We start from the raw sequence: 26,434 nt of genomic DNA on the forward strand, positions 1-26,434 counted from the left end.
TGAAACAAAAGGTAACATGTATATACACAATGCAAAAACTTTGCCCCTAGTAGGTAAAAAAAAATGAAAAATATTTTCTAGAAATTTCCCCCATTTCACGCTGCAACATACACAAGTAAAACTACATGCATAATTTCTGAAACTTCCAGAAACGCAACTTCTATTCACCATCTCATGTTAATAAAAATCTCAAGTCCATGTATCATAATGCGGGTAATTTTGCTTCTGTTACAGGTATAGATTAATCAACATTCAAAATCAAAATAACTGAATACTGAAACAGGGAAAACAATAGAGGATGAATTGAGCATAAAAATTGGCAATTTCATTGTATTTGCAACAAAATGATACAACTCGCCAAGTGTCATCTATAACTAAAGGTTAAGCTACAAAACCTTCATATATCCAAGGAAGAACCCAGAGAACTCATGAGCAGAAGAGACAATCTCCTAGATGCTAGAAATTTCTCCATATAATCTTGGCTAATTTGTGTATCCATGCTCTCTAAAGGGATTCATATTCCCGGTCTTGTTTTAATCGACTCAGTGAGAATTGTAGAGAGCGCAGTTCCAGCAGATACCGTTCTTCAGTTCAGTTTTTTTCAGTTAAAGATACGCTCAGAACACCATTTTCTACGAAGGGTTGCAGCTCTTCTTTTGCAATCTCCTTCACCATAGAGTCTGAAGTGTCCAAGTATGCTTTAATTACCTTTGAACTGAAGACAAAACGATGATGATCTCAGGAAACCATGTCAATAGTAAACTCATGAAATTACATTTTTTTCGTAGGGAAAATTGTTTATCATGGGAACGGATGGGGGAAAAAAGGAGTTTTTCGAGATAGCATCTGTTAATATTATCGAAAACATTGTTATTTTATTTTTTTCTGCAAGGTTTTATATTTTATATAAAAATCTAACCTGTGACCTTCGACCCATATTCCACATTTCCCTTTAAGAGCTTTTTCCCATAAAACGGTGGCGAACGCACGGCAGTTTAGAACTAGTTTTCTGATGGTCCTGCTTGAACGAAAGTTTTCAAGAAGATGTTCTTCTTCTGGCTCATCCTGCTTAGGCTGGGCAGCAACAGATGCTATAGATTCGTGCAGTGAGCCCAACTTTTCATTCAAATTGGGATGGAGTATTCCATCAGCACCTCCAGTAATAACCTAATGAAAAAATGACCGATTACCTTCGATTCAATATCAGTAACACATTTAAGATGGAAATAAGGAGAGCGGGATCATGAAATAAAGCAAGGACCAAGATAGATTGGAAATAAATATTATGTAGAAAACACAGACTTGCTAACATGCTGACTGATATAGAAACCTTAGAATGTAAAGAACTATAATGGATACCTCATAAATGACATCATTTCTAGATTTAGATCTTAGCAATTCCCCTGCCATTTCGTGGCAAGCATCAATGAGTTTCTGCAAACATGAGCAACGTATTTACAACTTTATAAAAGGGGAAAGGCAACTGATATCATAAAATTCCAGAGACAACAATCATAAATAGAGCGGGAAGACTGATGGAAAATTTAAAAAAGAAATAGATATTACACAATAACATAAGTATAGTTTGGTTTGAGTGATAGAGATAAATAATACATAGATAAGTAATATAATGCAATAAAAAATAAGAAATGATAGTTAATATAATATTTGATTTGATTGATAGATTATTGTTTATTTGATTTGATTGATTAATTTTTTTATAAAAATGATAAATTATCATTTTGTCTTTTTAAAAATAAATAAATAAAATATGAATAATATTATTTATAAGGGGTAATATAGTAATTTAAATTCAATGATTTGATTGATGTAAGATAAATAATTAATGATTTGATTGATCTAAAATAAATCATTAATAGATGGATAAATAATATGACAAGAAGAACTCGAGATTGGATAAGATAAGTAGATTAATAATATAGGCTACCAAACGGTACCTAAAGGTACAGAAAGGACAATGTCATATTATAATGAGATAGCATAAAGCACACACCGCGGCAAGTCTGCTGTTGACTAACTACTCCAAGGACAATGTAATATTATAATGAAAGAGCATAAAGCGCACACCTCGGCAAGTCCGCTATCGACTAACAACTCCTGCCTCCGCTTAAACGAATCTTTCTTGCCACCCTCATTTAGAGGTATGTTTGCATCTTCGTTGTTCCCATCATCTGCAACAGCTTCACTGCCATGCAACTCACCCTAAATAAAGAATAATTAGAACTGTGTTGAGCTAATGCTTTCTAACGGCATTCGAAATGTTTTCTGACTTCTGAGCATGTTTCACAATGTTGAATACAAACGAGAAAAATTAAGTACAATGAGAATGAGAAAAAGGGGGATTTGCCTTGTTACTGAGTGAAGGAATGGATAGACCCAAGGATGTGAGATAATCTGGACTGAAATATTGAGTCGAATTAGGATGAAGTAGTTGGAGTAAAGGACGCCTTCCATCCTGTGAAAAATAAATAAATAGAAACAAACGGTTGCATCACTATGCGTGACAAAATCAAGGAACCACGTCAACCAAGAAACTTATGTATTGTTATAAAATCCAAACAAATAAATATGACTTCTGCAAATACGAACCAATTCTCGGTAAATGAGGCAAACTACCCCTCCAAAAAAAAGTCAAAATATAGTCCATACAAAGTCTATTCCTCGCACCAAAAGCAGTGGGATATTAGTAAAAAAAATACAAGGAAAACATCCATAAGTGTCGACGGCCAAAGATTATGTTCCTAATCTAAAGTAAAGGGCAAAATACAATAATAGTTTTCAAACATAAAACTTTAATTATCCTAATTAATTTCCTAGATTCACTAATTCGGATTCACACACCCGTAAACTACGACGGTCCAAACAAGAGGCCTTCACATCTACCACAGCTCCCAGTAGCTCTGCTAAGCATCTCATGCTCATTGTTCTCATATATCTTTCATGCACCTTTTGTCTTACTTATATATAACATTATCTTTAACATAGCACTTCAAAAACTTTATTTGAAAACGCACACCCAATTCTCCTCAAGTCAACTTCAAATGTGAGGTAGAGTTAGAAAAACAAACACAAAGTTTTACTCAACTTAACTAAGCAAGATGTCGTAGATGCAACAAGAAAAGAGAACATCAAACCTGATGCAAAAGAAGCTCCTTCAAATTTCCCTCAAGCTCACGAATGATAGTCTATGAAAGAGAAATTGAGATGCATGCACTTAGAATGAGGCTATAATCACAGTACGAAGAAGTCTGACAAGAGCAACCAAACCTTTGATACAAGCTTTGTGTCGTCGACAATCGAAAATATGGAGACGAGTACCTGAGAAAGTCATTGACAAAAGCCTTGAAAGGTCACAAAAAGAAGTAGAAGTTCAAAAAATGAGAGAACCTAGCAATTATTAAACATAATTAAGATGCCTAATATAAATTTTCCAAAAAGTGAAACTATAAACACTTTTACACCATTCCTACGTGGGCCTCAGTTACAAAGCCCGTCATTGGATGGAAAGAAAATAAGTAATGATATGCTTTCAGCTTGTTAATTGAAATGGATCTTAAGAGGATACTAAGATACACAGTCAATCACCATAGACATACTAACCATACTCCCAAATTTGTCACGAGCAATCTTGTCAATATGGCCCTTAAAGCCTTTAATTATTTTCTTCCGTTCCTAAACAAATATAAATTTAATGAGTGTGCTGCACCAAAGCATAAACATATGTGGTACGATAAAATCGAACATTTCTATAATGGCACTTTTGGCGATGTTGGGATATATACCTTGGCGCTCCCATGCTTAATACAGAGAATACCAAGCCTGGCTCCATCCTTTGTGTGGATCATCCTAACAAGATCTAGAGCTGACAACTGCTGGATAATGTCTGCTGCAGAAGACTACACAGAGACACATGATTTAGGAGGATTACCAAAAATTCGGCAATCTTTCTAAAAATATTTTACGGCAACCATAGCAGGAATTGGGAATATTGGATCATATAACAGAACCTTATCAGCAATGCTTAGATACTCCATCAATGCTTTGTGCACAATTGAATGGTCTATAATCCCTTTCTCCAAGATTGGCTGAAGCACAGATGTCATGTGCCGTAAAACGGATGGCTTCTGTAATTGTAGATTCGATATTACATCTACTAACCTGTGAAAATTTCAGTTAATATGATAAAATGAACTGAAATCCCAAAGTCATTGCATTCATGGAATTTGTTTCTAAACTTGCCACATTTTGACTCATATTGGTGACCACATTCAACTATTGGGCAAAAGAAAAGAACAACGTTGACCAACTTTTGTAACCTGGAGCCTTAAAAATCACATATATTTTATTCACTCGCAAGGTCCTAGATCCCAAGCCAAATATGCATCTCTATCAGCCGATATACCACAATTCCATTTTACTTCAACTAAAAATTACAAATAAAATTGAGCTGCCTGATTGTTTTGTACTGAAGTCCAACTTTTTAAGTTTGCATACCCATCAAAAAAATATTAGCTCAACGAAATTGCACAAAGTATCCAAAAGATAGTAAAATCATGCTATTGTAGTATCAACACCACCCTACGGAAGTCAATGGGTTAATGGATTACCTTGTTTCTTTCCCTGTGACCAAATCTTTAAATAACTGCAGTTCTGCTGAATATAATTCTGAGAGAAGAACCTGCTTCTGAGTTGTATTCCCCAGTTTATATGCATGTTCAATAACTACAAACCAAGTTATTGTATCAGTAAGGCAAGTGTCGAGTCATTTAAATAATCCCTGCACAATATAGAGAGCACTAGTGCATAATACTGAGCTATGTAAACGTAACCCATACACAGGAACTCAAATTTTTAAGAAAACACAACATTAGAAAAAAACAGTACTGATTCATAAAAAATTCGGCCCAAATTTTCTTATGTCTAAGTATCTAATTCGTTCAAATTCTTGTAGTTATTGAACATGCATATAAACTGGGGAAAACGACTCAGAAGCAACTAACTATATTAGCAAGATAAGTGTCAAGTCAATCAAATAATCCCTGCACAATATAGAAGGCACTAATGCATAATACTGAAAGACTAGTAAATGTATCCCATATATGAACTCAAAAGTGTCTGAGAAAACACGTGAGAAAAGTGAAAAAACATTACTGATTCATCAAAGACTCGGCCCAAATTTCTTATATCCAAGTATGTGATGCATGATGCATTCAAATTCAATTTTCTTAAAAAAAATTCGAAGATGATACACCTTAATATATATGCAAGAAACTTGAAAAAAAAAACCCTTAAATGCCAAGATGAGCAAGCCACAATTATGATCTAAATTCAGATAATGTTAATCATACCGAGTGAGCCAACCATGTGTCGGAGAAAAGCAGCAACATGATTATGGAGGGCAGAGATAATATCGGCCAGTTGTTCTTTAGTAGCTGTAACAAGTTAAAAAAACGTAAGTTTGTTCCAAAACCAGGGCGCCCCTTTTCTTTAGTAACAAAAGCAAAGCTTATTAATCCATGCACAAAGGGGTAACGGAATAGAGTAGGTTAGCTCAGAAATCACAATCCGGAATTCTTTACGTAAGAATATACCATTATCCAACATTTTTATCACGAGATGAACTGCATAAGTATTGGTTGCTAGACTAATAATGCAGGGGCGAAGCTCCACAAACACAGCAGTTCTTTCGTCTTGTGTGCAATGTTTGACACACGACTGAAGCACAAAGAAACAAATCAATACAAAATTATAATTATAAATAGCAATAAATATATCAACACGAGAAGGTGTCAGAGTAATGTATTGGAGGCACCGAGGCAGCAGGCATTAAACCTGAAGAACACGAGATGAAACATGAGAGCTTGCAATTTCAGAAATCTTCCCCTTCATCTTCTTTAATGCTTCACTCACCAACCTTAAACAGAATCAAACAGAAAGGATTAAGCTACAGTTTGTAAAACTGAAACCTAAGCCAAGGTGATGGGAAATTCAACAAAGGACAAGACGGTGTAAGTGGAGAATAAGATTGCAAGAGAAGTGCAAACATTGATCTATCCTCTTCGGCAATATTTCGACGCCTCATCTTCTCCCAAAGCACGGCAAGCTCCTAATGAAAAATGGGTAAAAATGTGACTTAGACAACAAAAGATAACTTGGCAAAAGGTACCCTGAAGAGCAATCACGCCAATGCAAGCACGTACACGTTGATTACAGCTGAAATTAGACTCGAAAAGTGAAAAAAGAAAACGGGGACATACTTGTTGGAGCGTGTAATGCTTCTTCCTTTTCTTTTTTCTAGCTTCAGCTAATTCCTGAAAATTTCACATAAATAGACAATCAAGAATCCCACAGCAATTAACGGTTACAGATTGACATAACAAAGATAAAGATCGTACCTTTGTTTCCAAACGACGATTCTTCTTGCTACCAGTCCCATCATCGTTCTTCACACCAGTTCTACCCTCCTTTTGCTGATGATTATGTTTCGTCAACACGGAGGGCTTTTTCGCGACCTTAGTTTGAATACTATTCGAATCAAACTTTGGTTTTTTGGTAACGGATTTTAAGCTCAAAGTTGTCTTTCTTTTCTTCGAATCGATGACCATCTTCTGGGGCTTCGGCGCCATTGATGAATGTGGAGCAGAGCTTAGCTCTGTAAACCTCGAGAGGCAGTGGTGGTTTTTGAAAGGGTTTTTGTGGTCGGAAGAAGAAATTATTGGGCCATGACGTCGTACATGTTTTTCGTATATATTACAATTATGGGCCGACCCTCTTGAATGCGGTCATTGTACGAGGCCCATTAAATTTAATTTTCTATTTATTGAGGAAAACATTTTTTTTTAGATATTATATATTTAGATTATAGATTTAGAGCTCGTTTGGTTTCAGTAGATAATTAAAAAAAATATTTTTTTTTAAAACAAAAAGTGATTTTATTAACTCAAATGTGTTTGGATAAATTTTAAGTGCTTATTTAAGCCAAAATACTTAAAAGCCCATATTTATAGCTTTTCAAATGCTTTTTTAAAAATTCAATTTTAAAAAAATATTGTCAATATATTTATCCAAACACAAATTTATTTCAGCTTTTGCTTTAAAAATTGTTTTTAAAAGCCAACTTAAAAAGCACTTATTATTTAAAAAATCTATCGAAAGCAAACGAGTATATAAATAATGTTAAATGAATAAAATGATAAACATGGAAAGTACATTTGACATTTTTATTTGGTTAATTTTCACTCGTTCTGAATTATATGGGGGTTATATAAAATGATAAATATGGAAAATAAATTTGACATTTTTATTTGATTAAAATTTTCACTTGTTCTGAATTATTCGGGGTTCATAATAAAATGTTAAATATGAAAAATAAATTTGATATTTTTATTTGGCTAAAATTTTGTTTGTTTTGACTTATCCGAGGTTAGAATACAAAATAAATAAAATGATCCTAATTTTTCTATGATTTGAATATTATTAATAAAAGGGACTCTTGACTTTTTAATTCAGTCAAAGGGCCTCATAAGGCTAGTTTGGTCTCTTTTTTTTTGAAAAAAAAAATAAATTATATGAAACTCACATCCACCCTCATTCTTTCTTTTCTCCAGGATTCGAAGAATGCTCTCCTTTCTCCTCTTGGATTCTGACCATTAAGCCACCAATATTTTTAATAATAATACTAAACAATAAAATATATATACAATGATTTGGGGGTGAACCCAAGCCCCCGGCTTGGTCGACCGAAGCGGTCGAACCAAGTTGGGTCGACCAAGCAAGAAGCATGGTCGACCCAACTAAGCAAAGAAGCATGGTTGACCTGTTGCTGGTTGGGTCGACCCAGCATGGTCGACCGCCTGCTGAGTCTAAAAAAAAAGAAATAAGAAAAAGGAAAAAAAAAAAAAGAGGAAAGAAGAATGGAAAAAGCAGGAGAGATAAAATAATATATTTTTATTCAAAGTCTTTCTATTGAATTAAAAACAAGACCAGGTCCATATTCCCATTTTTCCGCACTTGAACCTCTTTGATATAAACATCTAAGTTCGATTTTCAAAATATTTTGAAAAAATTATTATTTTTCTTATTAACCTGTTATAAAACAAAAATCTAAAAAAATCAGTATCTTTTGTGATATGAGTCATGAGATAGCATTGACATTTTAGCCTATTTTTAGTTTATCAAAAATTGACGATAAAATCCATCAAATGGACTGTTATTGAAACATTTGGCACACTTTGAGCCCATTAGGGCATCCACAATGCATGTTAAATGGGTGTTATTAACACCCATTTAACATGCTCTCTCCATTATTCCCCATTGTGGAGGGGAATTAATAATGGAGAGAGAGGGTGGACGTTCAATGTTATGAACGTCCCCCTTTCGATTTTTTTTAAATTTTTTATGTTAGTGGGTGGGTCCCACGTGTTGTTCCAATTATTTTTCCTTTTTTTTAATTGTCTTATTTTTTGAAATATATTGATGGTTTTTTTATGTATTCATTTTGCATTTTTATTATATATTTAATTGCAATTTAATTTATTACTAAAAACATTGAAATTTAATTTTTATATTTGAATTAAATAATATATTAAAATAATAATATTATTATTTAAATAAAATATTAAAAACGGTAAATAAATAATTAATAAAATTTTAATAATTTTTAATTATTATTTATTTAAATTCATAAAATAAAACTAAAAAAAATAAGATTATTATTTCGAAAATAATTATTATTTTAAACATATTTAAAATGTAGTTATTTAATATAAAATATTTTTATATTATTGAATGGAATGCGGGACTCATAAATAATGAGTGTTAATGTTAATAGGATCGTGGGTGGAAAGAATGATGTTGATAGGTTACACCTAAAAATTCAACTGGGTCTGAGCCCGATCATGAAGGTCCACTCCGAATATTTTTAAGGCCCAAGCTTATTTAAATATTATATATATTTAATTCAAGCAGGCCCTGAATTCTACAAAAGCCCATAAGAGGCTTAAGCCCGTGAAACTCTCCGAATATCTATAAATAGCTCAAGTCACCTCATTATTAAGGTACACACTTTCTTAAGCAATAGATCGCTCTACTCTCGATTATTATTCCTTGAGTAATAACTGACTTGAGCGTCGGAGTGCCTTCGCCGGGAACCCTCCCGGCTCCTCTGACTTTGTTTTGTGACGTAGGAACAACCCACTGAAGATCTCCATCGGGAACATACAAGGACTTACTGATACTCCGGACTTTGCGGAAGCAACGTGTCACATACAAGTGATTTTTGGCTACATCAGCTTGGCGCCGTCTGTGGGAAACTGTTCATTACGTCATTGAGAACACATATTACTTCAAAAATGTCTCAAGGAAATATTAACAATGGAAACGCACCGCAGAGTATTACTCTCACCCGTGAAGACTTGATCGCGCTAATGGAAAACACAGCCGCACTCGCAGCAAAAGATGCAGTTGCTCAGTACCTAGAAACTCGCAAGCGCAAAAGCAGCAAGAAAAAGGCTCAGACTGAAGGCTCGTCATCTCTTGATCCTAATAACGGAGACCCAAATAAAGATAAATCTAAAGTGAATGATAAAGATCAAGGGGGGACCAAGAAAAATACTACTCAGAAAGACGGCGAAGCAAGTGTTCACACAGTTCATGACATTTCTGGCGAAAACAAGATCACTAATCCAGCTCGGAAGGATGGATCTCGCACACATGTAACTGGAGAGAATATTTCCGCAATTTTGCCGTCACGCCGAAGCCCCTTCACTGATGACATATTATCTGAAGCATTACCAAAGGGAGTCAAAATCCCCAGCTTACCTGAGTTCGATGGAACGAGTGACCCCCAAGACCATATTGACAAATTCTACGCGAAAGCGGATTTGTATGATATCACAGATGCTGCATACTGCAAAATTTTCCGAACAACATTATCAGGAAGAGCGCTCACATGGTTCAACAAGTTACCCTCCGGATCTATTGCCAATTTGGAGCAACTTACTGACTGCTTCATCCAGCAATTCTCAATTAACAAAAAATACCCAAAAACAGCAGCATATTTGTTCACAGTCATTCAAAAAGAAGGAGAATGTCTGAGGGACTATGTTCGGCGATTTACTCATGCGGTGCACGAAGTCTTACATGTGAACCATGATTTGTTAGCCGGAATAATGCAGCAAAACTTGCGTCATCGGAAGTTCAAGGAATCAATAGCGGGAAGGCCGCCCAAAAACCTAGAGGAATTACTGGAAAGAGCTGAGAAATACATTCGGGTTGAAGAATCTATTGAACCACACTACCTGAATAAAAGAAAGAGAGAAGAAGATAAACCAAATATTAGAAAGCGAGACGAGAAGCGAACAGCACAGAGCCCCCGTCTCCAGAATACACCCCTCAATGCACGTCTGACCGATATACTGGTAGTGGCTGAAAAACAAGGATTGTTGCGTCCCCCTCGCCCAATGCAGAATAACCCAAAGCGCCTACGTTCGGAAAAGTATTGTCATTTTCATAAAGATAAAGGCCATACTACAGAAGATTGCTTCAGTTTGCGAGCAGAAATTGAAAAACTCATAAAGCGCGGACATTTGGGAAATTTCGTGGACAAGTCCCGCGGTGAAAAACGAGATGACAGGCGTCGGGACGAACAACAAAAACATGACTACCAAAAGCGCCATGACGGAATTGGGAAACAGCATGAACGAGCGGATGAAAATTTGCCCTTGGGAGGGGTAATCGCCGTAATCACTGGGGGGCCTGCTTGTGGCGACTCGAACAATGCAAGAAAAGCTCTTCTGCGAGCAGCAAAAGGAACCAACAATTTATCCAGCCCCACATCCTTGTCAATATGTGAAGTTGAAACCATCCAAGATGGATTATCATTCAGTGACAAAGATCTGGAGAACCCTCGGGGTACCCATAATGATGCTTTAATCATCTCAGCCACAATCTCCAATTTTTGGGTAAAGAAAATTCTAGTGGATTCTGGAAGTTCGGCTGACATAATTTTTCATAATGCATTCGTAAAGTTGGGTATTAGTAATGCACAGTTAACTCCAGTCAACACTCCACTAGTCGGATTTTCCGGAGAAATAGTTGAAGCTTTGGGAGAGGTAACGCTTCCTCTATCCTTGGGTTCTTACCCCAAGCGGTCTACTAAAATGGTGAAATTCCTTGTGGTAAAAGCTTCATCTGCGTACAATGTGATATTGGGACGACCAAGTCTCAATATATTCCAAGCCATCGGATCGACATATCATATGAAGCTGAAGTTTCCGACTCCGGGAGGAGTAGGAGAAGCCCTTGGTGATCATCGTCTAGCTAGAGAGTGTCATGTAGTGACTCTGCGGGGTTCGTCAGAAAATCGGAAAAGACAAGTCTCTAGTGAGGAAAAACCATCAAAACCCGGAAAACTTTTGCGTGAAAATGGAATACATTTGGTGGATGAAGAAGCTGAGAGCAAAGAGAGAATAACAGCAACCGAAACTCTGAAACATGTGGCAATCATTCCAACTGATCCCAAGAAAACCCTAAAGATCGGGACCGAATTACCTCCTGAACTGGAAGAGAAGTTGAAAAATTTTCTTGGGCGCAATTTGGACGTGTTTGCTTGGGGTGATGAGCATCTGCCAGGAATACCTCATGAATATGCGCTTCATCACCTCCATGTTGATCCGAAAATGAGACCGGTGAAGCAAAAGAAAAGAGCATTTGGTCCAGAGAAAAATCGGCATATAGCCGCGGAAGTGGAGAAACTCTTAGTGGCAAAGTACATCAGGCCAGTTTCATACCCAGATTGGCTTGCAAATGTGGTTTTAGTACCAAAACCTGGAGGAAAGTGGCGTTTGTGTATAGATTTCACTGATCTCAACAAAGCATGCCCCAAAGATCCGTTTCCACTCCCTCGAATTGACTTGTTAGTCGATTCGACAGCAGGATGCGAGCTGCTCACTTTTCTTGATGCATATCAAGGATACAATCAGATCGGCCTAGCGCCAGAGGACCAGGAAAAAGCAAGTTTCATCACCGATAGGGGAATTTATTGTTATGATGTAATGCCGTTTGGTTTGAAAAATGCTGGAGCTACCTATCAGCGTCTGGTAAATACCATGTTCGAACACTTGATCGGGCGAAACATGGAAGTTTATATAGATGACATGCTCGTCAAGAGTATTCAAGCATCTAATCATTTGGAAGATCTTGAGGAATGTTTCAGTATACTCAGAAAATACAGGATGAAACTTAATCCGGATAAATGCACTTTTGGTGTACGAGGAGGCAAATTTCTCGGTTATATGGTGTCAGAACGAGGAATAGAGGCCAACCCGGAAAAATCAAAGCAATTTTAAACATGAATCCTCCGAAGAGTGTAAAAGGCATCCAAGAGTTGACAGGACGTTTGGCCGCCCTCAACCGATTTATCTCAAGATCTGCAGACAAGGGTTTACCATTTTTCAAAATGTTAAGGAGTGGGAAAGGTTTTCAATGGACAGAAGAGTGTCAGCAAGCATTTGACGAGTTGAAAGTACATCTGACCTCTCCGCCGTTGTTGGTAAAACCAAACGAAGGTGACACCCTGTTAATTTATCTGGCAATATCTGCGGAGGCGGTAAGTGCAGTATTGGTTTCTGAAGTAGGACGTGAGCACAAACCAGTTTATTATATCAGTCGAACTTTACACGGAGCAGAATTAAGATATACAAAGATCGAGAAACTGGCACTGGCTTTGGTAATTGCAGCGAGAAAATTACGTCCTTACTTTCACTCTCATCCAATAATTGTACTCACCAATCATCCTCTCAAACAAATTATCTCGAGTCCTGAAGCATCAGGAAGAATGGTTAAGTGGGCTGTTGAACTGAGCCAATATGGAATTGAATATCGCCCGCGTCCAGCGATTAAAGCACAAATTCTGGCTGATTTTCTAGTAGAAATGACAGTAACTCAAGAAGAGAGTTCCACCCAAACATGGATGGTTTATGTCGACGGGTCATCAACCTCTACAGGAAGCGGTGCAGGTATAGTTGTGGAGAGCCCACAGGGAGATAAATTTCAATATGCCGTCAAATTTCGATTCCCTGCAACGAATAATGAGGCAGAATATGAAGCTTTCATCATGGGAATTAAATTGGCCCTGTCAGTCGGAGCAAAGAGACTGACGATACACAGTGACTCCCAACTTATCGTCAGTCAGGTTAAGGGAAATTATGAAGCGAAGGAAGATAAAATGTTTGAATACCTCACTCAAGTAAACGAGCTTCTTTCGCGTTTAGACAGCTATGATATAAAGCAGATACCTAGAGGGGAAAATGAGTCAGCAGACCGCCTTGCCAAGTTAGCAAGCTCCTTGGCCAACATTGATAATAGGAAAATTACATTCCTAACTTATGGCAAGGAAGAAACTGATGGAAGTGATGTTACAATCTTCTGTGCTGATAGCAAAGATCCTAGTTGGAAAGATGAAATAATCGACTATTTAAAGCAAGAGAAATTACCTGCTAACCAAGTCGAAGCCCGAAAACTTAGAGTGAGAGCTGCTCGGTTCACGATCATTGACGGAGAACTGTACAAAAGAGGTTTCTCTTCACCTTACCTAAAGTGTCTAACGCCAGCTAAGGGAAACTATGTGCTCCGTGAAATTCATGAAGGAATATGTGGAAATCATTTAGCTGGCAGAGCTCTCGCGGGGAAAGCATTGCGCCAAGGGTACTTTTGGCCAACGATGAAGCAAGACGCTATTGAGTTAGCAAAACATTGTCACGCATGTCAAGAGCATGCTAACTTCCATCACCAGCCGGCTACAATCTTACAGCCCCTGGAAAGTCCTCTACCTTTTGCTCAATGGGGAATGGATTTGGTAGGTCCTTTTCCTCCTGCTACCGGACAAAGAAAATTTCTGATAGTAGCTGTGGATTATTTCACCAAATGGGTCGAAGCTGAACCATTGGCCAAAATATCCGAGAAAGATGTAATCAATTTCTTATGGAAGAATATAATATGCAGATTTGGCATTCCTCAAACCTTGGTTTCAGATAATGGAACTCAATTTTCTGGAGCAAAGATAAAAGACTGGTGCAGAGGACTCTCTATCAGGCAGTTCTTCACTTCTGTAGGGAATCCTCAAGCAAATGGGCAAACCGAGGTCACCAACCGAACCATTCTGCAGCACCTCAAAACACGTCTAGGCAATGCCAAAGGAAAATGGGTGGATGAGTTGCCAAGTGTTCTATGGGCATATCGAACCACTTCACGCTCTTCAACTGGAGAATCTCCTTTCAACCTGGCCTACGGAACGGAGGCTGTGGCTCCTGCCGAAATCGGAGAGCAATCATGGCGAGTGAAACAGTACACTTCATCTGGAAATGACCAAGCCCTCCGAATTTCATTGGACTTAGTGGATGAACTGAGAGATGAAGCTTCAACACGAGCCGAGAGATATCGAGCTTGTATGACTAAAGCATATAATGACAGAGTCAAACCAAGATCTTTCCAAGTAGGAGATCTGGTATTGAGAAAATCTGACATCTTGAAGTCTGTGGGCAAGCTGGATCCGAAATGGGAAGGCCCCTATAAAGTAATTGAGATCGTGAAGATGGGAACATATCGCCTCCAACATTCAGATGGAAGAATACTTCCCAGGCCTTGGAACGTGGCCAATCTGAAGAAGTTTTATGCATAAACTGCAGCTCTCGTCAATAATAGGCTAAATTTATTAGCATATTTTCCTTATGTTTTCATATTACAATTTTGTGATACATTGTTCAACTAATTTGATTATTGTTTTTATATAAACAGATTACTTTGTCGAAAGCATATCATATCTCCTCTCCTATACTAACGCTTACTTATGACATAAACGTCATAGACTCTAGCAATCATAAAAAATTCCCAACAATAAGAGGCTTGGCCGGCCCCTTGGGACATTTGAACTTATGATGCTGTAAGAGGTCAGGACGACATAATAACATTATAAGTCCCGGGATACCTCACCACGCACCAAGTGGGTTTAGGAATTCCCCATGAGACAAAATCTTGGGAGATTGATCCCCTCCCAAGTACTCCATTGTTAAAGCGATAGTATTTTATTCATCAAACAAGTATGCAATAGCAAATTCAAAATGCAAAAGAGATATGATAATAGACAAATACTTACTTACTCAAACAAAACAAAAAAAAAAGTCTATGACTTTGACTCTGTCACAAAAAAAAAAATTTGCCCGAAAGGGGCAAGAAATAATAAAGCTAAATTGTTCCACGGTTTAGTCTCCATATAGCTTCGACACACACCGTCATTATTGGCTGTATAAGCTAAAAATTCGAACGCAAAGCTTCGATCATCTCCTCATCACCCAGACCTCCCAGTAAATCTCCTAAGGGAGGATCCGAGTCATCTTCAACTCTGGCAAGACTAGGCTCCGGAATGTTTGGGTGAATCATCATAATAATTTCCTCTGGAACTAGTTGAGTTTTCCGTAGTTCCTTGCGGCAATCCACTACAACTTCATCATGAATAACGATCGCCCGCTGAATCACTTCATCTCTAAAATCTGTGGACTCTCGGTAGCATTCAATTGCTTTTTCTCCGGTACTTCGCAAGAGATTCTTGCCTATTGACGAATTGAGAAAAGTCTCACCGGTCTCCGATTCATGGGAATATTTTCCCTTAAGTAGCTCCATATCCTTGCACATTGCATCATACTTTTTGGATTTCTCTTCAAGCTCCTTTTGCGATTTGAGAAAATCATCTCGGGCCTTAGCACCTTCCTCGCCGAGTCTTTTGCACTCTCCCCTTAATGACGCCAGCTCGTCATCAAATTTTCTCCCGGAATTTCGAGACCTCTCTTCTCGAAATTGAAAAGTTTGGGCAAGCGATAAAATCTGCAAAGACCCATAGATAAGGAGTATTGTTTACTACATAAAAATCATAACAAATATCAAACGTATAATAATATACCTGGAAGGCAGACGAGGCAAGAGACCGAGTTAATACTTCGGTAGGCTGAGGCAGTAGATGCAACCTGTCATGATCTCCAATGAGATTAGCTCCGGTTCTCCAACCAATCTCTGGATCCTTCAAATCCCAAAAAGAACCAGCATTATTCTTGTGATTCACACCCTCCAAGAACAAGTGACGACCCTCACGAGTATCGGGAGGAACTGTTCGTTCATCCTCACGTCTTCTTTTTGGATTTATTCTACCATTAGCATTCTCCCTAGTACGGGTATCACGGTCAGCATCATTTCTTCTACCACCATTCCTTCGGTCACGAGTGTCAGTATTTTTAGATGGAGGACCAGAACAATTGACACGGTCGGATGGCCCGGGAGAATTCCTCCTCCTTGGAATCCCTTGGGAATTGTGATTACCTCGATCCATTGGTGACTCTTTTCTCGATGTTTTTGACGGAGTTTTCTCGTTTTTCTCTATGCAAGCGCGAACCTCCGCCAAACTTAATTTGTCACCTACAAACAAACACAAAGAGAAGAGTGACAATGATCAGTAAATTTAATAAATTTTAAATTACCACGAGTAGAAGAATCCAAAGAAGACGCAAAATACAGTCATCAAAATTCAATTTGAACAAAGCGTTACCGGCAGGAATCAAACTTTTTGGGTCAACCAACTCCTGGAAGAGGCCTAAGGAACGACATTTAAGTTGAAATTCACGGTGGATTTTGCTAAATATAATTTTCCTATGGCCCGGACTCCAAACTATGGGAACCTCCCAACCATAATCCCATACATAAACAAAATTTTTTCTCCAATCATTTTTTGGAGATGGACAACGAGATAAAAACTTACAATCTCCCCGAGGTAGAAAATAAGTATAGGAACCCGGCATGGAGCGACGCACCGAGAAAAGCGTATAGAATAAGTCTATAGTCGGGGATATTTTAATTTCACTCACTCTACGTAGGAAACACGTAAAGAGAAGAATCGCACTTGGTGTTAATTGACTTAAACTCACCCCGAGACTATCTACAATTTCTATCAAAAGGGCATGAGGAGGGAGCGAGAAACCAAAATTAAAGTACTCCAGATATACAGTAAAATATCCCGGAGGCGGTTCATGGCAAAGATCTCCATTTTTGGGAATTTTAAGGATATTTCTAGAGGATAAGTCGAAATTTTTACTGGGACTTAAAATCTCCGACTCGTCCAAAAGACGCTTGCTCACTCCTCCCGAAGACTCTTCAGAACCACTATTATCGCAAGAATTCGGGTTACTATCAATTTTTAAATAAGGTGATCTCGTCATATCACGAGATACCACTGTTTTCAAATCACTCAAAGGATATAAGCACTCATCAATTTCACTGTCACCGCTAGACCCCACTGGCGAGAGGGAAAGAGTATCTCGGTTAGCAACTAACACCGAAAATACCTTACCCCGTGAAGGGAAATCTGCAACGTTTTTTAAAAAAATAAATCATATAGTCATGTTATATATATATATATATATATATATATATATATATGAAATACATAAGCATAAAAATTACTTATTTGTTTTCTTAGAAATATTATATATATATATTTATGTATATGTATATATATGTATGTATATACGTGTATGGGCATCATAAATCATGTCACCATCATCAACGATATCACCCACGGCCATCATCGCCATCGCACTCGCCCCGCATCGATGACCATCTTCTTCGGCGAGCGATCGCCGGTGAGCTGGCCGTCATTGTAGCGCAACAACCACCATCAACATCCTCGGAGGGCAAGCGGCTGCAGAGTTTTCTTTCCTCGAGCTGGCGTCGCCATCTCCGTCAAGTTGCCGCCTTCCGACCTCGAGTGCAAAATCTGGTTCCGTTCCCACCCGAAAACACAACCATGGCTGTGATCTCGAGTTTCTGGACTCCGGGTATCCTCTGGTTGACGCCGCCTAGCACCATCCTCGGACATCATCCTCGCGCGCAATTCCCTCAGCCCCTCGTACAGCTGCATCGATCGTGCCAGATTTGGAAGCATCCATTGACAATGGATGTTCCATGGCTGGAAGACGATCTTTGATAGCTGGCAATCATCGCCGCCTCTCGCCAACCATCCTCGCCCGTCTCTTCCCTGAATCGTGGTTCCCTTCGCAGTGGGCAGTGGAGGGGACGATGATGAACCATGGATTGAGATCAAATATTATATGATTACATATAGATACGTGCACACAAAATTTTAAGCAGATTTTTTCCCATACCAATGTTGGTCTCAATGAGGAAGAAGGACACGTAGGCAAACAAGGGAGCAACAAGTTAAAAAATAAAGCATACTGGATAGAAAAATAATTATGGGCACATAGTGCACAATTAATTATTACCTGTCATATCGCTTTGTCTCTCCTTAGTTTATTTTTGATATGTGATCGTGAATCCTACAATAATGAAAATCAAATTTCGTTAGTAAGTTGTGATGAAAAATATACTGCGGTGCTGAATTTATAATCACAATATCTGATAGAGTTCTACTGGGTTTCTACAATTAAGATTCTGGCAGGACTTTGATTCCTATCCAATTACACTGTAATTATTATTTCGCCAGAATTTAAATTTCATGGCCTCACAGTCCTACTACAGGTCGATTCCCCTTAATTTTCGCAGTGGCAAAAAATATTCGTTTTTGGCAGATAAATTTCTGGCAATACTCCAATAAAAATATTACTCTCGGTCCTCTCAGCACACGCGACACGCCCGAGAGTGGGGGGCCTATGATAGGTTACACCTAAAAATTCAACTGGGCCTGAGCCCGATCATGAAGGTCCACTCCGAATATTTTTAAGGCCCAAGCTTATTTAAATATTATATATATTTAATTCAAGCAGGCCCTGAATTCTACAAAAGCCCATAAGAGGCTTAAGCCCGTGAAACTCTCCGAATATCTATAAATAGCTCAAGTCACCTAATTATTAAGGTACACACTTTCTTAAGCAATAGATCGCTCTACTCTCGATTATTATTCCTTGAGTAATAACTGACTTGAGCGTCGGAGTGCCTTCGCCGGGAACCCTCCCGGCTCCTCTGACTTTGTTTTGTGACGTAGGAACAACCCACTGAAGATCTCCATCGGGAACATACAAGGACTTACTGATACTCCGGACTTTGCGGAAGCAACGTGTCACATACAAGTGATTTTTGGCTACATGATGTGTTATTAACAATGGGGCCCATAACTTTTTGATGATGTGGATGTTATTTGTGTGATTAATGAGATGGGTTGTGGATGTAAGATCACAATCAGAACCTTCAAGAACCATGGCTGCTCTCAAGTTTCGAGCTGTCTTGTGTAATTGTGTTTTGCCACTGTAAGTATATGTACACCGACCTTTTCTTTTCAGTGATCCTTGAAGCATTGATGGGTTGATATTAGAATTTCACAATGTTGAAAACGTATTGTGTATTTGTGTGTGAGGGGATAGAGATAGCAAGAGACAGGAAGCTTTCATGCTCTTGTAATGAGTCTTGTTTAGGGAAATTAAAGATTATTGTCTTCTAGTGAAAGGCTCGTATGGTTGATTCTTTGGGTCGATGTTGGGTTTGAGCGCGGCTTTATGTTTCTGTGCTGAATATGTTCGGAAAAAAATGGTTTCTTGGAAGCTTTCTTGATTTACTGGATTGGATGTGTGGTGTTAGTAACTTGCATCCAGGGTGAGTTTTGTTGTGCTTAAAATATTTGTATAACTTGGCCTTTCGATTGGCTTTCCTTGAGATGTATTTTGTTCTGATGGGATATTAATTTTCAATTGTTAGGTATCCTATGAGAATGACAAGGTTAGACTTCTTTGTATATGGATAGATTTTTGTTCATCCTCGGCCCTCGCACATAGTTTAGTTAATAGTTCTTAAAGCGTGGATTACATAGCGACCCTCGTGTTGCTAGTTGCTTTCTTTGCTGTTACAGAGAATGCTTGGAAGAGCTAGGGACGGTTCATACTAATTATGTTCAGTTAGCATCCCTTGCTTTACTACTTGACAAGTGCAGGCGTGTTATCGCTGTTTTGTGTCCTGCACATGCTTTACAAATTTAGCTGCTGATGCAGATGGTATAGTGTATGAGATAGAGTCAATTTCAAGACATTTGCTGTTTGGGTTTAGTGTGCTTCAGTGCTTTAAGGAGGGCAATATCTTCTCCATCTATTTCTGCAGTTATAACTCTCAAGACTATGTTTCTGATGGAGATTCTGTTTTCAGTTTATGCACTGTAGACATGCCAGTCATATTTGTCATGCATATCCAAGATTTTTTGTTCAATGACAAGAAATGAAGCCAAAATGTATACACTAGTATGGTTCTTTGTTGTGGATAGATATACTTTATCATTTTTCGAGGTTGACTCTCCATTCTTCAATTAATACAGCAGAAATATCTGCATCGATATCTTATGTTAGGCATATAATAAATAGCTAGCTATATGAGTTGAGAAATGTTTATCTCCTGCCAAAACCATTCTGTCTATAACCGTGTGCTGGCAAAATTGGTGTTTCCCATTTAAATATTTAGAATCAAACTTTCTGTGGGATTTGTAAACAACTTGGGCACGAAACATGGAAATCTGGCCATCCATCCACTAACGAACAAGAAAGTTACTTTTGACTTTGGAGAAAAGTGTGCTGAATTTGAAATGCTCTTCAAATAGTCTATCAATATTTTCTCACGTCAACAAATTGACTATTTTTCTTTGAGATAATATCTTTTTAGGGGCTAAAATTTGAACGTTGTCCTTCGTGCTTCTGTTTCTACCGAACTTTGAAGGTTTTCCCACATGCTTCAAATTAGTATAGATTGTTTATTGTCCTCTTTGTTTTGCACCTATGTTCAATTACATGTTTTTGAGGATTCTTATTCCATCTTAGATTAAATATTAATAAATATGAAGTTGGAAGCTTTATTGGTATTCTTCACATGGAATAAATGCTAAGTGCAATTAATCAAGCCATTACTGGAATGAATGCAGGATAAATGCTTTATGCTCTTACAAGTTAGGAATATAATTGTTCAAAAATTGCACCAAACTTCTTTTGAAGAAATATTGTCCAAGAAAATTGAGGGGCTTCTTTATTGTTTTCACATGGCTTTTGAGTGTGGTTTCTTTTGCAGGCAATACTTGCTGATTTTTGTGCAGTCTTTTTATGCTATTCTGCATGCATTTGGATTTTCCTCGCTGAACATTGATGTGATGTTACCATTGCCATTTCCATTGCTATTGTTCACACCGTAGTAATCCTGGCTGTGGTCGGGTATACTGTAGCGTGCATATCTTGGAGGCGAGCGTGGCGGATATGCATATTCGGTTACATAGGGTGATGGCTTGTATGTGTTGTAGCTGTGGGTCACGTAAGTGGGTTGAGAGGGCTCATTTCCGTATCCGGGACGAGTTGTGTGAGCTTGTGAGGGCTCGTCTCTGTATCCTGGTCCTCTGGTAGTGTGTTGAGATGTCTCACCTACGAAGCCTGGGCCTCTAGTGTGGGGCTGAGATGGCTCGTATCTGTATCCCGTGCTTCTCGTGTAAGGTTGAAATGGCTCTCCTCCGAATGCTTGATGACTGTATCCCGGTCCTCTGGCGTAAGGTTGAAATGGCTCACCTCCGAATCCTGGATGACCGTATCCAGGGCCTCCGACGTAAGGCTGAAATGACTCACTTCCAAATCCTGGTTGACTGTATCCCGGGCCTCTAGCATAGGGCTGAAATGGTTCATCTCTGAATCCCGGACCATTGCTTTGTTGGAAGTTCTGACCATATGCATATCTGTATCCATATTCTGGTGGATAACGGTATACTACATGAATTTCTTCAGGATCCTTAGGCTTAGAAGGTTGAGCTGGCTGGCTTGTGGCATTTGCAAATTCGGTTGACGGCTTCGGCTCAGGTGATGGCGAATCATGTGGCTCCTCTGCTGGCGTTCCTGCTTCTGTTTGTGCCTGTTCAGCTGGTCCGTCCTTGTGCTCCGGTGGCCCTGTTTCTCCCTTTGGTGTACCACTTTCATTGGCTGGTTCAGTTGGTTGCTCCGGTTGATCCATATGTGAACAAATCACTGCACTCTTTCTTGTCTTCTTGATGGCTTTTACCATCGCTACTGGATCTGCCCACCCGATTATTGTTATTTTTTGTTGAGGAAAATCGATATAGAGATCGCATATACCTGTGTGACAATACCGTTTCTTGCATTAGATGAAGCTCATCAAGAGTTTTGCTATCATTTAGTCTGAATTTTCTTACCAGTGATTCCTTGAAGAGCTTTCTTGATCTTCTGAACACAACCATTACAGTCCATCCGAACCTTTATCTCTGTGATTCTAGGTTTCTGCACATATATTTGTGAAATGATTATAGGATCAAAGAATGCTTTATACACAGAATATAAATTAAACTACTACTTTTTGTTATTATCATTCATGTCCTATCTAAATGTAACAGGAGTTTAAGAACATACCTCCATTTCTGGTTCCATCGATCAATGGAGATTAAGGAATGATGATGGAGAAACTATAAAAAGCCCGAGGCGGTTCGCGATGGAGAGGGAATAAGAGAATCAATATATGGCATGCATTAGTGCATGGAAAGGGAATATTTTAAAGTTAAATGAATTGTGGGACATGCAAAGAATCTCTTTTTTTTATCAAGTCTATCTTTGGAGGCCTATCTTCTCCCTCTCCCCTTTTGAGTATTTTGGTATTGTGGGAGTTTTGGTTTACTAAAGTTAGTGTCAAAATGGTGGGGTCTAGCTCCCATAGCAATGGTGGTCTTTTGCTCGAGTTTGATGTGTTGGGGCAAGGGAATTTGCTTTTTGTCTTTGATAATATGGCCATTGGTCGTTTATTTTAGTTTTTATGGTATAAATAAATATGTAGTAGTCGGCTTGACCTTGATTGGCAGAAACTAGCCAACTCACTTGGCTAATTGATAGATCATGCATGCCTAGTGGTAACTATAGGTAGATGGCTTGATTGTTTGTTATGTTTGTGTACATGTTTTTATCACATCATGAAATGTATGAAAGGGTTTAAGGAATTAGCTATCGAACATTTTGGAACAGTTACGATTAATCATTCTCATAGGGTGATCATTGGTACAAAAAAAATTGATTTGAGGACATCGATCGATATTGTGTTTGACGACGTGTTACTTACACGATGATCAACTCGAGTTTTTTGGTGTTCATATTTAATGCAAAGTTTTATGATTAGATAAAAACACGTCGTTTTTTAAATTGATTATTGTAATATTTTTGTTACGTGTTCACATAGAGAAAACATTTAGATGTATATATAATTTTAATAGTAAGATTCTTTGGAATAAAACTTGATAACATTAGCTGTGGAAAACCAACGGTGGGAAATAAATAAATGAAAGATTGATATGGTAATGGCTCAATGGTCAACAAAATGAAAGTGGCTTTTCACAAGTGAGAAGGATATGCATACACATTTGAGGAATCCTTTTTGTACAAGAAAGAGATCACTTTGTTACGTATATGATGAAAATGTGTTATTTGTATGCATGGAATTATTGTTTGTTTAATGTTTAAAAGCAAAGCCATTGTGGCCCGTGAAGATTGCTTGAGTGGTGGGAAAAAAGAAGGATTTCCCTAAATATATGAAGTATTAAGGGAGTGTTTGGTAGAGCTTTTGCAAAGTGATTTTCAGCTTTTAGTTACATAAAAGTGATTTTGAGTGTTTGGGAATATTAGATTATGCTGTAGCTTCTACAATTTTTAGCCAAAAGCAATAAGCTCAAATTTGATGCTTTTTTTAGTTTTTGATTTTTTGTTTAGGATCTAAAATTATATGTTGTCATTTATACCCTTAACAAACTTATAATATTACGTAATTACCTCGACTTCGTATGACCTAATTTTTCTCCTCATTCACGCCTCTTCCCAAATCAGCCGCGACAGAGGCGATTTTTGCTTTTATCGAATTCATGCCAACTTCAGAAATCGCCGGCGGATTCCTGCGACTACCGGAGACGACTTGAGCTGGAGATTATCTAACATCAATCGAAGGTTAATTCTAGATTCTTCCTCGATTTTCTTCTTTTTTATATATATGAACGGAATTTTGATTGTATAAACAATATTAAACATATTTTGCTCTCGTTGATGATTTTTCTTTGTTCAAATTTGTTGTAGCTAAAACAACAACTGTAAATTTAACTTGGAAGGGAAGCCAGATAAGATAAGGGGTAGTGACTTTGTGTGTTTCGGTGACTCCCATGCTCTTTAATTTGGGTCTGTCCCCCACTTATGATTGGCTATCTCCCAGCTTTTGCTATTTGTTTCCAGTTATTTAAGCACAATTGGTTGGTAATCGTTTTGTAGAGTGGTATTTTTACTTCGTAGGTTTGAATCTTGGGGATACCTTTTTTAAGACCTGTAGAATGTGGGTGTAGTCTTGACATTTTTGGCTGAAAGATGGAAGGAGATATAGCTCATGGAATTGGGCGTATTTATTCTCTTATGTCTGTTTGTTTTGGATGCTTGAACTGTTGTTGGGGTTGGCTGCAGATATGATTTTCTTGTTTGCGTTATGCTTTAAAATACAGAATCCATAGAAAAAAATAGTTTTGGATGATCGGTCTATGATTTTTCAGAACACAATTACATTGTTTCAGTTAAAAAAAATAATGTTTGATTTAATAATTAATAGCTAGATTTGATTATGGATTAATTTGTGATTAATATATGGATTTGGTGGAAGGAATAATGAGTAGGCTGAATAAAATATTGTGAGCATTAAGACTCAAGAGCTAAATTTTGGATATGATTTAATTTAAGAATCTCGTTTAAGTGATATAATGTTTCTCTTGATTTATTAGTATTCCATGGATGTTGGCATATTTTTTTTACCACATATTTTAACGCATTCAGCCACCATTGTTTAATTTATGATGTGTAGTAATGGATTCCCAAATGCCTTGGGCTAGAAGTTCTGAATCTAAATTTGAGATGCATTCACAATCATTATTACAACCACGGTCACAACCATCTCAAAGCATTGATTCTAGTAGACAACAAAATATGAGAATTAATGAGCATATTGGGAAGGCAAGTTGGGATCGTGCAAAAACTGAGGCATTTATTAGAATATGCGTAAAGGAGCTCCAAGCAGGGAATAGGCCTGGTACTCACTTTAATAGGATTGGTTGGAAAAATTTGATTTGTAAATTTGAAGTTTGTACGAACCTTAAGTATTCAAAGATACAATTAAAAAATTGTTGGGATGGCTTGAAGAAAGAATGGGGTCTTTGGAAAACATTACTGAGAGGAGAGACTGGACTAGGTTGGAACCATGAAAAGGGAACTGTACGTGGATGCAACTCCTGAGTGGTGGCAACGAAAGATACGGGTGAGTTTGAAAAATATGACATTTTTATGATATATTTTACTGTTTTAATGCTTGCTTATTTTAACATATGAATATGTAATTTTATATTTTTATTAGGAACATCCTGAAGCTGCCAAGTTCAGAGAGCGAGGACCTATACTAGTTGCTGATCAACATCTACTATTTTCAGATGTTGTAGCTTCAGGGAACAGTATATGGGCACCAAGCTCTGGAATAATTCCACCATACTTACAAGATGAACCTACTGATGACAATATACATTCTAGCGAGATTGACAGATCCGGCATTGACCATACAACTGAAACAAATGACACACAACAAACCAACATGGAGAGTGGTTCTTCTAGAAGAAATAACCTTAGAAACAACCTGTTTTCTGCTCCTGTTCGTCATAAAAAGCAAAAGAAAACATCAACTGCAGAAAAAATTGCAAAGTGCCTAGAGCTGATGGTTAATACAATAGAGAGTGAATCACAATCATCTCAGGTGTCAAATGGAAATGTGGGACAGTACACTATCAAAGGCTACATGGAAATTTTAGATTGTATGTCTGGAATTGAATAAGGTGGTAGTTTGTGAATGTATGCAACACGGTTGTTTTTGAAACCTGCTGTTAGAGAGTTATTTTTAACTATCAAGAGAGATGATTTACGACTAAAGTGGTTGCAAGACCAGATGGAAAGAGACATGCAAAAAGGACTACTTCAATTATTTCAGCTCATGCATCACGTGGAGAATCATACCATAATGACAATGCTTCTTTTGGATGAGCATCATTTAAATAGGATTTAAACAATATTTTAATTTTAAATATCTTATGTAGCCTTGAAGGCATCGGATGATTAAAACAATTGTCAATCTAGCTATTATTTTCAGCTTTCGTGTTTGTAAAGAGTTATGAGTCTTGGTAAGAGTGAGACATGTTGGGAAATTTCTATTGTTTGTTTTGTTTGAATATTGTTAACGTTCAATTCTGGTCGTGTTTTCATAATATTTACAGCCTTAGAGGTTAAAGAATTGGATGCCAAAGGGTACTGAGATGTAAACAATATAAGTATTTTTGCTACAG

The 26,434-nt window shown here is 37.7% G+C and overlaps 5 protein-coding genes across 7 annotated transcripts; 2 read left to right on the forward strand and 3 right to left on the reverse strand.

Annotated features, from left to right (window-relative positions):
• Positions 1-292: 292 nt before the first annotated feature.
• LOC140882991 (pumilio homolog 24) lies at positions 293-6,718 on the reverse strand. Its single transcript, XM_073289276.1, has 17 exons — positions 6,417-6,718; positions 6,279-6,332; positions 6,066-6,127; positions 5,854-5,935; positions 5,613-5,736; positions 5,370-5,453; positions 4,629-4,743; positions 4,029-4,179; positions 3,804-3,917; positions 3,622-3,693; positions 3,289-3,339; positions 3,156-3,206; positions 2,369-2,476; positions 2,089-2,223; positions 1,360-1,434; positions 920-1,167; positions 293-715 (listed from the first exon to the last, which is right to left on the reverse strand). Exons 1-17 carry the CDS (start codon positions 6,645-6,647, stop codon positions 592-594), a joined length of 1,881 nt encoding a protein of 626 aa, XP_073145377.1. The 5' UTR covers positions 6,648-6,718; the 3' UTR covers positions 293-591.
• Positions 6,719-9,371: 2,653 nt separating this feature from the next.
• LOC140874417 (uncharacterized) lies at positions 9,372-12,368 on the forward strand. Its single transcript, XM_073277702.1, has one exon. It carries the CDS (start codon positions 9,372-9,374, stop codon positions 12,366-12,368), a length of 2,997 nt encoding a protein of 998 aa, XP_073133803.1.
• A 2,959-nt stretch (positions 12,369-15,327) lies between these two features.
• On the reverse strand, positions 15,328-16,492 carry LOC140874418 (uncharacterized). Its single transcript, XM_073277704.1, has 2 exons — positions 15,974-16,492; positions 15,328-15,897 (listed from the first exon to the last, which is right to left on the reverse strand). The coding sequence occupies exons 1-2, from the start codon at positions 16,394-16,396 to the stop codon at positions 15,328-15,330; spliced, it is 993 nt and encodes a 330-aa protein (XP_073133805.1). The 5' UTR covers positions 16,397-16,492.
• A 2,762-nt stretch (positions 16,493-19,254) lies between these two features.
• On the forward strand, positions 19,255-26,094 carry LOC140874615 (uncharacterized). 3 transcript variants are annotated; one of them, XM_073277937.1, is made up of 4 exons: positions 19,255-19,668; positions 23,907-24,023; positions 24,916-25,365; positions 25,462-26,094. In XM_073277937.1, the coding sequence occupies exons 3-4, from the start codon at positions 25,309-25,311 to the stop codon at positions 25,927-25,929; spliced, it is 525 nt and encodes a 174-aa protein (XP_073134038.1). In that variant the 5' UTR covers positions 19,255-19,668; positions 23,907-24,023; positions 24,916-25,308; the 3' UTR covers positions 25,930-26,094. The 3 variants fall into 3 exon arrangements, 2 of the variants coding, with proteins under 2 accessions (XP_073134038.1, XP_073134039.1); XR_012148175.1 differs by lacking the exons at positions 23,907-24,023; positions 24,916-25,365; positions 25,462-26,094 and adding exons at positions 19,771-19,791; positions 21,118-21,234; XM_073277938.1 differs by having other exon boundaries at positions 23,907-25,365.
• On the reverse strand, positions 19,798-23,027 carry LOC140874614 (uncharacterized). Its single transcript, XM_073277935.1, has 3 exons — positions 22,452-23,027; positions 22,238-22,322; positions 19,798-22,160 (listed from the first exon to the last, which is right to left on the reverse strand). The coding sequence occupies exons 1-3, from the start codon at positions 22,467-22,469 to the stop codon at positions 21,148-21,150; spliced, it is 1,116 nt and encodes a 371-aa protein (XP_073134036.1). The 5' UTR covers positions 22,470-23,027; the 3' UTR covers positions 19,798-21,147.
• Positions 26,095-26,434: the final 340 nt, after the last annotated feature.

This window comes from Henckelia pumila, chromosome 1, assembly GCF_033568475.1.
Source record: "Henckelia pumila isolate YLH828 chromosome 1, ASM3356847v2, whole genome shotgun sequence".
In the NCBI taxonomy this organism is placed as follows: Eukaryota; Viridiplantae; Streptophyta; class Magnoliopsida; order Lamiales; family Gesneriaceae; genus Henckelia; species Henckelia pumila.

What these genes read in the sequence shown, in the direction of transcription:
- LOC140882991 (XM_073289276.1), bottom strand. Translation starts at nt 6,647, where the DNA reads ATGGCGCCGAAGCCCCAGAAGATGGTCATCGATTCGAAGAAAAGAAAG. An exon ending in ATCTAAGCATTGCTGATAAG is followed by an intron (nt 3,918 to 4,028) that starts GTTCTGTTATAT and finishes GTCTCTGTGTAG; the next exon opens with TCTTCTGCAGCAGACATTAT. An exon ending in GAAATGATGTCATTTATGAG is followed by an intron (nt 1,168 to 1,359) that starts GTATCCATTATA and finishes TTTTTTCATTAG; the next exon opens with GTTATTACTGGAGGTGCTGA.
- LOC140874417 (XM_073277702.1), top strand. Translation starts at nt 9,372, where the DNA reads ATGTCTCAAGGAAATATTAACAATGGAAACGCACCGCAGAGTATTACT.
- LOC140874418 (XM_073277704.1), bottom strand. Translation starts at nt 16,396, where the DNA reads ATGGATCGAGGTAATCACAATTCCCAAGGGATTCCAAGGAGGAGGAAT. An exon ending in TTGCCTCGTCTGCCTTCCAG is followed by an intron (nt 15,898 to 15,973) that starts GTATATTATTAT and finishes GGGTCTTTGCAG; the next exon opens with ATTTTATCGCTTGCCCAAAC.
- LOC140874614 (XM_073277935.1), bottom strand. An exon ending in AGCTCTTCAAGGAATCACTG is followed by an intron (nt 22,161 to 22,237) that starts GTAAGAAAATTC and finishes ATTGTCACACAG; the next exon opens with GTATATGCGATCTCTATATC.
- LOC140874615 (XM_073277938.1), top strand. Translation starts at nt 25,309, where the DNA reads ATGAAAAGGGAACTGTACGTGGATGCAACTCCTGAGTGGTGGCAACGA. An exon ending in GGTGGCAACGAAAGATACGG is followed by an intron (nt 25,366 to 25,461) that starts GTGAGTTTGAAA and finishes TATTTTTATTAG; the next exon opens with GAACATCCTGAAGCTGCCAA.